Raw genomic sequence first — 13319 nt, 5'->3', positions numbered from 1 at the left:
TTAATTAATTTAAATTAGAAAATCTTATTTGCCAATTTTTCTTACGTGGCATTTGAATAATTTAATTATAAAAGATTTTAATAATCTCCTATTTAATTGGTTACTACTAAAATTTATAATCCTACATGGCACAGTATGAAAATTAGATCTTATGTGGCTCTCTAAAAACTCGGGAAAAAACTCCCCTTTATATATATATATTAGATTGAATGGAGGGCAAATTTTAGATTTAAAAAAAAAAAGAAAAAAAAAATTCAAGAAAGGGCATTTTCTAATTCTTGATTTTGATAACTGACTTAACTAACCAAACACTTGCCATTATAAATACCCTTCTACATTACCACTCTAATTCATTTCATCTTCAACCCATTATTTCAAACATTCTGTCTTTTCTCCTAAAAATTCCATCCATCTATAGAAATCAACTTCATTAGCTTGATTCTATTGCAATTCTTTCTTTAGTTCTGTTTTGCTGTTGTGTTAACTAATAATGGCGGGTTCGAGTTCAAGCGGAGGATACGACGATTATGCGGTTATGGAGACAGATCCTACAGGGCGATACACAAGGTACAGTAAGCTGATTGATGAAGGCGATAATAAAGAAGTCTATTTGGGATATGACAACAATAATGGCAGAGAAGTTGCTTGGTGTAAGAAATTTCTTAAACATAATGATCTTGTTACTTTGGTTAGAGAAGCTAAGTTGTTGAAGAGTTTTAATAATCAAAACATAATCAAATGCTACCATTATTGGGTTGACGCAGAAACCACAGTTGAGTTCAACATGATTACTGAGCTTTATTCTGGGAATTTGAAGGATTACATTCAGAAACATCAGGTTAAAGAAAACAGTCCTGAAATCAAGAAATGGTGTCAACAGATTCTGACAGGGCTTCATTTTCTTCACAGTCAAAATGAACCGATTATTCACAATTATCTCAAGTGCGAAAACATCTTTGTTGTAGGAAATTCAGGCATGATTAAGCTAGGAGATTTGATTGCCACGACGATTCTTGCACCCAAGAGTAGTCCAAAGTATGATGCTATTATTACTCGAGTGATAGAGCGGTCTGAGTTATACTATGTTGGGTTGTGCGCACTACAGATGGTGAATAAGGATGCTGCAGACAGCACATCGCGAACAATGGATATGAGGCTTTGGAAAAAGGTACAAGACAAAGGGCTTAAGAGCTTCATTGAGGTGTGTGTGTTTCCTGCAGATGTCGGGACTACAGTAACTCAACTCCTGAAACATCCGTTTCTTGTGCCGAGGAATGCGCCTTCTGGCAGCACATCAGTACCATCTGCTGGGCCCTGGTCTACAATTCAACTGCAGCCTGCTACCATCACTAGTGCAGCTGCAGAGTCTGAAGGTGCTATCGATGACAGTAACACTCGCAAGGCAGCAAGGTGAAATGTCTGATGGGAGTGATTAAAATGAAATGTCTGTTCGTTTGCTATAGAATATAGTTGCTTCAGAAATCTGTTATTTCTTGGCTTACTAGTTTGATTTTTTAAGTACAAAATTAGACTCGTTTATGTCATAAATTTTTGAATAATTCTAGGTATGTTGGTGATACTTAGTGTGTCAATAAGTATGATTTCTCACTTCTCAGTTTTAGGTCCAACTGAGATTTATTGTTTCGTTTCTTGATTAATTTTCATTGTAATTGTGTGATTTAGAAAAATGAACATTGGTGTGTTAGTCATAAGAATTTAATAAAAACAGACACTGCAATTTGTTTTTTCTTTCTTTTACTTTTCAATCCTTTCATCTCTTCACTACTATAAGCACGGCCATAAATTTATGTCACCAGAATTCTTTAAATAAAGTGTTCAATTAAAGCAGATCAAGCTGATGAGCTCAGTAACGAGAGCTTGTAACCCAAGTGGGAGCATTAAGGTTATAGAAAAATTGCAAGCATTGATCTTGTTGGGGGTACTTACTCTAGGTTGTTGGCTTAAGCAGATCAAGCTAGTATGACTAATTAGAGTAAGTTGACTAGAACTCTTTGATTAAAGTAGTGTTCAACTAGAGCTAGCCGGGTCAAGTTAATTGGACTAATTAGAGTCAAATCGTAAAAATAAGTATGGTTTGACATTTCTTAAACCAAATCAAAACGTAAAAATAAGTATGGTTTGACATTTCTCGAACCAAATATGTTTATTAGATGGATGATTATTGAATGATAAATTAAGTTTATTAGATTAGATTAGTTTTTAATCAATTATGTTTTAAATATGTAAATGATATTATAAAGTTTTAAGTAAGGGTGTTTTTGTAATATCATTTAAAAAAAAGTTTCTAAAAATGGAAAGATTTGGAAATGTTGCATATAATAGTTAGCACCCAATTTTAGTAAATGTTGCAAATAACGGTTAACGGAGATAGTATATTAACATTGGTGTGCTAGTTATGATTTTAATAAAATGTGAGACTATGCAATTAGATTTTCTTACTGTGTAATTAGTGTCTTTCCACATCTAATTTCTGTACTTTTCAATCCTCTCATCTCGTTACTCTATAACTTAATTACTATTAAGTCTCTTAAGCACGGGCAATAATAATTTTCCATTACTAGAGATTCTCAAATAAAGTGTTCACTTCTTGGTATGTTAGTGTGTCAACAAGCAACAAAACACTTGACATTAAGCCGTGAACTAACATTAGTATGAAAGCTAAGGGTGAAATAGATTTAAACCAATACAGCAATTTCGTATGACAGAATTGAACCAGTATTTAAAGTAAAGACGAAGATTCGCAACGCAACACTTCAAACTAAATGGTGAAGTAAAATTAGTATGAAAACTATGAGTGAAATAGATTTAAACCATGTTAAACATTCAGCAATTTCTTATCATAGAATCATTATTTAAAGTAAAGGTGAAGAACAAGCAACATAACACTCACATACATGAAGCTTCTTCAAGAAGACATGAAGAAAATTTAACGATCTTCTTCTAGATTCAGTAATCATCATGTCAAAAACCTTGGGTTACGATCGTTTATGCAGTACTAAACTCTCCTTAAAAATGTCTAAATATCTACTAGGTCCATCATTATTATAATTTTCCACAAGTTGTATGTGGTGACTTTTATAATTATTAGAATACAATCTCCGTTTATTAAATACGAAAACTTCTTGCAAGAAACCAAAAGGCTTTTACACTTGAATCTCCATTATACCACAGCCGCCATGATTTACCACCACCATCCTCATCGACCTAAACCCATATACAGGTATGACCCGAAGACGTACCGAAAACTGCTATAGACGACTCAACGAGGACAAAACTAATTTTAATGATGAGCCCTATTTGTTTGAGAGCATCATGCAAATCCACAAAGCTAATTTCCTCGGAATCAAAATCGAACCACCCAAGCTGAGTATGTAAGCCTCGGGGTTTGTCCTGATCAAATCCAAACCAATACACACCACCTTTACAATTAAATTAAATTAATCCATCAATAAAACTTATAACGCCTCAAACGTGAGCATCCGACCTATCTTTGATCCTCCAAAGGCGACCATTTAACGAATAAATCGCGATTGAAAACTCGGAAGATTAAAATACCCCTAAGCAAGCAATTTATAACCCTTACTAAACGGAGCAACACCTAGAAAGATTAAACTTAAAAGCACCTTTTTGACTAATTTTCATTTTCATTTTTAAGGGTTTGATTTGGATATATCAACATTATATTGGTGTGTGTTACTGTGTTAGTATTGGTGTGTGTTACTGACTTACTGTGTTAGATATAAGATTTTAATAAAACTTGAGACTATAAGCTGTTTGTTTTTCTTTCTTTACAAGTGTATATCTGCTTGCATTTACAACCTATTTACTTTTCAACCCTCTTATCTTGCTACTCTATAACTTATTAAGCATCGAACTTACTATTAAGCATCTTAAGCATGGGCTATAAATTCATTTACCAGAGTTATTAATGTGTTCAATTGGAGGTCATCTGATCTGTAATAACTAATAGGGCATTAGTTGAGACCAACTTTGACAGAGAAGGAAAGAAGGGCAGGGCGAACCCTTTGGCTCTTTAACTAGCAATTAGGCTATCCAAATCAAAATTGACTCGACATATACCCGATTCAATCTGATAGGTTTTTTTTTTTTTTTTTTTTTTTTTTTTTTTTTTTTTTTTTTTTTTAATCTAAACTGATATTAACCTAACCTAATTTTAACTCGACTTGATTTTGACTTGACATAATTTCAAACCCAATTATTTTTTTTTACTTAAGCACATATTAAAGACACGACATGAAAAATGACACATGAATGACTTTATATTGACTTCTAAGAAGAAAAAAAAAAACCTAAAAAAAACCTCAATAATTACTTTAGTTTTAAATATGGACAAATTTTTGTATACAGCTGGCCACATGGTGCGGTATGGTTACTTTAGGGTTTTACTTGTATTCTGAGGTTACTTGATGAGTATTACTGGTTTTTTTCAGGGTGTTGCTTGTATTCTGGGGTTACTTGTAAAGGGTTACTTGTTTTGGTCAGTGGTTACTTGTAGGGTGTTACTAGTTTGGTATGGGGGTTTGGTCTAGGGTTACTCAGAACCTACAAATAACCATACAAGTAACCCAAAATATAAGTAACAACAACAAGCAAGTTACCCCTGAAAAAACTGGTAACACCCAATAAGTAACCCCTGCCGCACCATGTGGCCTGCCGTACTGAAAAACCTCTGTTAAATATGTGCTTTTTTTAATGTTAAATTTGGTCAACTGAATCAAAATTCAAATAAACACGATAAGTATCTGAATCAAAATTGATCGATATTAAATCTAACCATTGTAATTAAACCGAAATGAACCGAACCAGGATCAACCCGATCCAAAGTCATCTGACCCAAAATTACCCCTTGTCAAACACATTTTTTGAATCTGATCCAAATTTATCCGAACTGAATATGATTCACCAATAATTTACCCGAACCTTATCTAGACTTAACATATCTTGACCCGAATTTGACCTGAACCGAAAGTAAAATCCACCCACGCCCCATCATCCATGGCAGGAATATTATTTTTTCCCCATCCCCGCCCCACCACCCACCAAAATAAGACCCATCCCCAGCCCACCTGGGGCGGGTCTCCTACTTGAGCCAGCCCACTAACATCCGTACTAGTAGTTACTAATCACTTTTTTTTTAAGGAAAGTCACTAATCACTAGTATTGTCAAAACGGTTTGACAGTTCGGGTTCGGTTCGGTATCAAATCGGGTCGGTTTGTATTGAAATCAATTTAAGTGTCTCGCGGTCGGTTTCAGTTCGGTTTAAATAATTATCGGTTTGATTCGGTTTTGGTTTATTCTTATGCGGTTTTAATTCGGTTCGTGTTTTAAACAGTCCGGGTAGTAAACGGTTCGGTGCAGACGGGTCGTGGTTGGTTAACGGTTCGGTGTAAACAGTTATTATCCCGGTTCAAACAGTTTTGGGTTGGAAACGGTTTCGGGTTAGAAACAGTTCGGTTCTTTTTCGATTTAGTTTATAACTAGTTCGGTTCTTTTTCAGTTTAGTTTATAATTGGTTCAGTTCTTCTACGGTTTAACGTTATTTAGATCAATTCCATTTTGAGTTTACTAAATTACGGTTCGAGTCGGTTTTTGGTTTCAAAAAATCGATTGTTTATCAAGTCGTTTGGATTCGGGCAGTTAAATGGTTTTGGTTTGAAATTTGATAGTACTTGCTAACCTTTTGTTGGTTAGCAAGTTTTATATTAAGTCGAGACTTCATCATTTCTTAAATAGGCATCATGTTATATAAAAATTCTCATTAATTTTATATATACATATCATGTTCTATTTCATGTTTAGCCAGCCATAGATCTTACTAGTTTGTAGCCAATTCGTTTATAAGTGGTCCGGTTCATAAAACAATACGGTTTGCAAGCGGTTCGGTTAATAAACGATTCGGTTTATATACAGTTCGGTGCAAACGGGTTCCGGGTTGTTAACGGTTCGGTGTAAACGGTTTTTATCTCGGTTCAAATGGTTCCGGGTTGAAAGCGGTTTCGGGTTGGAAACAGTTCGATTCTTTTTCGGTTCGGTTTGATTTCAGTTCGGTTTAGAACTGGTTCGGTTCATTAACGGGTTCAGTTCTTATATGGTGTAATGTAATTCGGATTGGTTCGGTTTCGGGTTCATTCACATACGGTTCGGGTCGGTTTTCGGTTTCAAAAAACCGGTTTTTAATCGATTCAGTTCTCATTTGGGTCGGTTTGTTTCGGGCAGTTAAACGGTTTCGGTTTGAAATTTGACAGCACTACTAATCACTTTTAAGAAAGAGGATAAGAAATATTTCTTAATTAAAATATAAAAAAAAATAAGGAAAATGTTATACATAGCCCACATATAAGTATTAAATTTACACTTGAAAATCGTAAAAAGTTAAGAAATCATCAATATATAAACACTAATAAAATTGATTTACGCGTGTTTTTGTCATGAATTCTTAATTTTATACAATTTTCAAGAGTATATTTAATGGTTATATATACCCCTTAAAGCTACATATAACATTATAATAATAATAATTACTCTGTATTCAATAGAGGTTTGTATAATAAAAAAAAAAATTTAATAAAAAATCAAGAAAGGGCTATTTCTAATTCTTGATCTTGATAACCCACTTAACTAACTACAACAAATGGATAAATTGAAGATTAATCGGTTTATATATAAAATGGCTAGATTATAAGTAACAACCAAACAGGCAAACACTTACCATTATAAATACCCTTTACCATTCTAATTCATTTCATCATCAACCCATTATTTGAAACATTTTGTTTTCTCTCCTAATAACCCAACAAAAATTAGCTTCATTTCATTCCAAATCTTTCTTCTATTCTGTTTTGCTGTTGTTATTTAGTAATGGCAACTTCGCGCTCACGAGGAGGACACGATTATACGGTTTGGGAGACAGATCCGACAGGGCAATACTCAAGGTATAGTAAGCGCATTGATGAGGGAGATCTTAAAAAAGTTTATTTGGGATATGAAAACACTAATGGTAGAGAAGTTGCTTGGTGTAAGAAATTTCTAAGAACTAATAATCTTGATACTTTGATTACAAAAGCTGAGTTGTTGAGGAATTCTAACCATCATATTATAATCAAATGCTTCCATTATTTTTGGGTCGAAAAAAAAATCGAATTAGATACCAAAGTTGAATTTAACATGATTACTGACCTTTATTCTGGGAATTTTCCATTTGAGGGACTACACTCAGAATCATCAGGTTGAAGAAAATAGTCCTGCAATCAAGAAATGGTGTCGACAGATTCTGACATGGCTCGATTTTCTTCACAGTCAAAATGAACCGATTATTCACAATGATCTCAAGTGCGAAAACATCTTTGTTGTTGGTAAATCAGGCACGATTAAGCTAGGAGATTTGAGTGCCGCGAAGACTCTTGTACTGACTAGTCCAGAGAATCATGATGCTGGTAGGATAGCGCGATCTGAGGTATACTGTCTTGGGTTGTGCGTACTACAGACGTTGACAGACGAAAGATTGCGTACAATGGATTTTAGCCTGTTAAACAGAATACAGGACAGACAGCTTAGGAACTTCATTCAGAAGTGTGTGTATCCTGCAGATATCAGGCCTACAATAACTCAACTCCTGAATGACCCGTTTCTGTTACCAACGATTGCGCCTTCTAGCTATACACAAGTACCTCCAATGCCAGCTACTAGCCCCGCGAGAGCTCAGCCTGTATTACAACCGCGATCTGCAACAGACTTCGTTACAGAACACAGGAGATTCACATTACAGGGAGAGAGGATAGACAGAGAACTGATAGCAGTGACCTTGAGGACTACTGAAGTTAAGAATACTGATTTTGTATTTTCACTCAGCACTGATACAGTTTCTTCTATGATGGATATAATCACAGCAGAAGTTAATACTAATGCAGACGTCGAGTTGATGGCTCATACTCTGGAACGACTGAGATTTTTCATACCCAACATAGGACTAGGAGGTCCACGACTTGATGAGCCTTGAGAAGATAATATTAGTGAACCTCCCGAGATTGTTGTTGGCATTGAAGAACAAAAACGCGAGGCTGATGGTAATGTAATCAACAGCAGTAACGCAGCTGCTGAAAACTCTGAGGGAGATATCGACAACAGTAACACAGCTGCTGCAAACTCTGAGGGTGATATTGACGACAGTAACATAGATGCTGCAAACTCTGAGGGTGATATCAACAACAGTAACGCAGCTGCTGCAAACTCTGAGGGTGATATCGACGATAGTAATGCAGCTGCTGCGAACTCTGAGGGTAATATCAACGACAGTAACATAGCTCTTTCTTTTGAAGAAGCATGACTGATTGCAGCAAGCATCCTAAGGTTCTGATTGGAGTAATCACGACGAGGGACGTGGCAACAGGAAGACACAATGAAAAGTAAATATTATACTCATGAGTTTGATTGTTTAGTGCAAAAATAGAATTTGGTTTTAAGTCTAGTACAGAAATTTTCTGAACAAATCTAGGTATGTTAGTGAAACTTAGTGTGTCAATAAGGGTCTGTTCTCTTACGTTGAAATTCAGTTCAGTTCAGTTCAGTAAAGCTCCTAATTTCCTTCTCTTATAAAATATTTAGTTCAGTTCAGTTCAGCTCAATTCAGTTCAGTTCAGTTCAGCTGAGTTCAGTCAATGAGAACAGGCCCTAAGTTTGATTTAGAAATTTTAGATGTGTGAACATTGGTGTATTAGTTGTAAGATTTTAATAAAATTTGAGACTATATATGCAGTTTGTTTTTGTTTCTTTATAATTAGTATCTTCCATTTACAATTTCTTTACTTTTCAATACTCTCATCTCATTACTCTATAAGTTACTATTAAGCGTCTTACTATTAATCGTCCTAAGGGTTGGTTAGTTGAGGCTAACTTTGACTGTTTATGCAGCCTCAACCCACATTCAATAAATAAGCGTCTAACTTACTATTAATCGCATTGGTCCTTGAAGCAATTAGGTTAAATTAAACTTATGTTTTGATAAAATCAGAACATTAATGTAACAAAAATTAGAACGTACCTATTTTATGCGACGAAAAGTATACTTAGATATTTTGGTTCCTAAATAAAAAGAAAAATTTAGTGGAATAAGTGATTATTGATATTTTATTTCCAAAAAGAAAAATAACTACTTCCTCTGTTCTTTTTTACTTGACCTGTTTCTTTTATCACGTTTGTCAATACAAAACTTTAACGATCAATAACTTTAATTCTCCGTAAGTAAAAATCATAAATGTTATATATTATGATAGTATTTATTGAGACGAATTCAAAAATATCTTTCATGAATATGTTTTTCCTTACATATTATTCACAAAAGACAGTCAAAAGAGGAGTAGTGAATAGTATAAAAGTCAAAGCGGGTCAAGTAAAAAAGAACGGAGGAAGTAGATGTTAACCGCTAATAATATATATCTACCACTAATAAATAATGGATCTAACTAAAAATATTATGTGAAGAAAAAAAGTGTGTTTAATTAGACCCACCAATAATTTTATTTAGCTAACTTGGAGTAAACTATTTTTACCACTTCAATGCTTTAACGATTAGGGAATAAATAAAAATACATCAAACAAATCTTTCAAAAAAAAAAAAATCATTTACTCCGTAATAATAATTTATTGTACCCGCCAATCTGCCATTAACGAAAGGTTGAATTTAACAATTTAAGAAAATAAAAATCAAGAAAGGGTACATTCTGTTTCTTGATCTTGATAACCGAATTAATTAACTAAAACTAATGGATGATTGAAGATTAATCACTTAAAAAATACCTTGGTTACAACTTACAAGTAACATCTAACTAAACTAAGTTTATAAATAGCTATCTACATTACTGCAATAAATCATTTTATCAAATATTCTGTTTTTACTTCATAACTAACAAATGTTTCATCTATAAAAATCAACCTTATTCCATTAATGGCGGCTTCGAGTTCACAGGCAGACGAGCTTAAGATCGTAGAGAGAAACCTGACACGTCAATCCGCAAGGTACGATGACATTATCATTGTACAACCGGTACTAAGGCTAAAGAAGCCATCAGTAGGAAACCAATTCATCAAAGAACCGAGCAGCTCGAAAGTAGTCTATAAGAGCATTCCCACCAATGAGCAAAAATTGGTTTCCTCATTCTCTCTCTACCCACTTTCTCTCTTTCAACCCATGAGCATTTTTGTGATTATATTTTTATCCCACCAATGATAAAAAAAAAATTCTTCCCCATTCTCTCTCTAATACATCTTCTCTCTTACTTTTACTAATACCCTTTTATATTTCTCTCTACTATATTATTTTTAATTCTTTTTTTTACTTGTATTGTGGACCCCACATGATTACTATTCATCTTAAAAAATGCTCATCCTATGAGCAATTTTCATTTTGCTCATGAGCATTTTTCAATATGCTCATTGATGGGGAACATCTTCTACCATTTTTGCTCACCATTTTTGCTCATGAGCAAAAAAATGCTCATTGATGGGGATGCTCTAAGGGATTTGATGGAGTTACTGGCAGAGATATTGCTTGGAGTAAGACAGTGTTAACTACTGAAAATCACGAGATATTATACAAAGAAGCTAAGTTGTTACATAAGTTAGACCATGATAATATAATGAAGTGTTACGATTGTTGGGTCGATTTTAAGAATGAAATAGTAACGCTTAACTGTGGTGTACCCGAATTAACTCAAGGCAATATAATGAAATTACTCTATCTATGGAAGGGAAAGCTTGAAGATTAATTACTGATTAATTGAGAATTACAAACTAAGGATGGTAGTATAGCTTGAGGCTATTAATCTCTCTAGTAGCTTGAGGCCACAAGTCTCTCAAGAATTTTCTCACAATTTTCTGGATAATCCTTCAAATTGCTATCACTACTAACTTATACTAGAGATTGCTAATGGTCAACATGACCTTGAAAACTATACATGTGATACTTAGCTAAAATGGAAAAACCATTCTAAGACATAAAAGAACTAGCTTGCTTGCTTTCCTTCTCTTCCTTTTAATTAACTTTGTCTTAGCTTGTTGCAAAGTAATGTTGCTTCCCTATGCTGCTGCTTGATCACCCTTCTTGCGCCTCGAATAAACCATCATAGGTTGGCTTGTTTCGTTGACTCGGTTCATCACATCACTCCCCCCTTTGAGTTTCACCTTGTCCTCAAGGTGGAAGGCGGGGAATCGCAAATTAACAGCATCATAGTCCTCCCACGTGGCCTCAAAGTGTGGGAGCCCTTTCCAAGTAAGGAGTACCTCCAAGACAGAAGCAGAACCGCGTTTCCTTCGCCTGATTTCGAGCAATTCTTCAGGTTCTACCACTAATTCCAAGTCTGCCGAGAGTTGCTGAGGGATTGTGGGATTGCAGGGTAGGCTATTGAGCGCACTTTTTAGTTGGGAAATGTGAAAAACAGGGTGCAATTTGCATTCCGGTGGTAGTAGCAGCTTGTACGCGACCCTCCCAATCCGCTCTAACACTGTGAAAGGCCCATAGAACCTAGCTGCTAACTTCTCATAAGGTCTCTTGGCTAGTGACCTCTTCCTATAAGGTTGCAACTTCAAAAATACTTTATCCCCAATTGCAAAGTCCTCTGCTTGCCTGTGCTTATCCGCATTAATCTTCATAATCTTCTGGGTCCGATTTAAATTAACTCGCAATTCCTCTAGGATGTTATCTCTTTCCCGCAAGCTCTCTTCTAGCGAACTAACCATAGTCTGTCCTGCTCCTAAGCGCCACAACTTAGGAGGATCCCGCCCATATACGATCTTGAACGGAGTCATCTTGGATGAGGTGTGAGGGGATGTGTTGTATGAGTACTCCGCCCACGGCAGCCAACGAGCCCATTGCTTGGGTTGCTTGGCAATGAAGCAACGAAGATACGTTTCGAGACTCTTGTTCACGATCTCCGTTTGTCCATCCGATTGAGGATGGTAAGCCGTACTACGGTTGAGACTTGTACCTTGCAATATGAATAATTCCTTCCATAACGTGCTCATAAAACACGATCTCTATCGGACACAATTGACGCCGGAAACCCATGAAGACGAACGACCTCCTTGACAACAGCATCGGCTACCTTGAGTGCATTAAAGGGGTGCTTGAGTCCGATGAAGTGGCTGTATTTGGAGAGCCGATCGACCACCACTAGCACGGTGTCGACCCCTCGAGAAGGCGGCAGCCCCTCCACGAAATCCATTGAGATATCTTCCCAAATTGCTTCGGGAATTGGGAGTGGTTGAAGTAGCCCCAACGGATTTCTACACACTGCCTTATTTCGCTGACAGACTTCACATTCTCGCACAAACTTTCCAACGGCTTTTCGCATCCCCGGCCAGAACCAATCGGCGCCGAGGCGGAGATAGGTTTTGATTTCTCCGTCATGGCCTCCGACGGGTGAACTGTGATATTCCTGCAAAAGCAATTCAACAAATTTGGATGAGTTAGATAAAACAATTCGATCCTTATAGAGGACCCTATCTCCTTCCAAATGAAAGCCCTTGGGCCCCTCCTTTCCCTCCTTGAGGCCCACAACTATCTGACCCAACCATTTGTCTTCTTTAAGCTCCCTCTCCAACTCAGCCCAGTCCACATATTGTGAGTGGACTAAAGCCCCAAACACAATCAAACTTCTTTCCTTCTTCTTCTCGACTTTTTCTCCAGGCAGTAACTCTTCCTTCTTCCTTCTCTCGACATTTTTCTCTGGCATTTTCTCAGGCATTCCCAACACCCCTTCGTCCCTCCGAGAGAGAGCATCAGCCACCCTATTGGCGGTGCCCAGCTTATATTGGATTGTGAAATCGAACCCCACGAGCTTCCTTAACCAACGTTGATACTCGCCACTCACTTCACGCTGCTCAGCTAGAAATTTAAGGCTTTGTTGATCCGTGCGAATAACGAACGACCGACCCAACAAGTAATGCCGCCACTTCGACACCGCTAGAGAAATAGCCATTAGTTCTTTCTCATAGATTGATTTCCCGCGGGCCCTCACCCCAAGAAGCTTACTGTAAAAGGCAATGGGCCGCCCATTCTGCATCATCACCGCCCCTAAATCGAACCCTGAGGCATCCGTCTCCACCACGAACCCTTCCTTGAAATTCGAAACAGCTAGAACTGGGGCAGTGGTCATGGCGGTTTTCAATTTCTGAAAAGCCTCTGTTGCCGCCTCCGACCACCCAAAACTCTCTTTTTTAAGTTGCGAGGTAAGAGGGCCTGCAATCTGAGCGTAGTGTGCAATGAACTTTCGGTAATACCCGG

General features: G+C 36.5%; 2 protein-coding genes across 2 annotated transcripts; both read left to right on the top strand.

Moving 5' to 3' along the window:
• Positions 1 to 490: 490 nt before the first annotated feature.
• LOC110724118 (serine/threonine-protein kinase WNK8-like) lies at positions 491 to 1414 on the top strand. The gene has a single exon (XM_021903514.1). It carries the CDS (start codon positions 491 to 493, stop codon positions 1412 to 1414), a length of 924 nt encoding a protein of 307 aa, XP_021759206.1.
• A 5487-nt stretch (positions 1415 to 6901) lies between these two features.
• Positions 6902 to 8366, top strand: LOC110724117 (serine/threonine-protein kinase WNK8-like). The gene is made up of 3 exons (XM_021903513.1): positions 6902 to 6975; positions 7247 to 8016; positions 8086 to 8366. The coding sequence occupies exons 1-3, from the start codon at positions 6902 to 6904 to the stop codon at positions 8364 to 8366; spliced, it is 1125 nt and encodes a 374-aa protein (XP_021759205.1).
• The last annotated feature ends 4953 nt before the right edge of the window (positions 8367 to 13319 follow it).

The sequence above is a fragment of the Chenopodium quinoa genome, unplaced genomic scaffold (assembly GCF_001683475.1).
Source record: "Chenopodium quinoa cultivar QQ74 unplaced genomic scaffold, ASM168347v1, whole genome shotgun sequence".
Lineage (NCBI taxonomy): Eukaryota > Viridiplantae > Streptophyta > Magnoliopsida > Caryophyllales > Amaranthaceae > Chenopodium > Chenopodium quinoa.
Note: the sequence above shows the minus strand (reverse complement) of the source record. Positions and strands in the feature narration are given on the sequence as shown.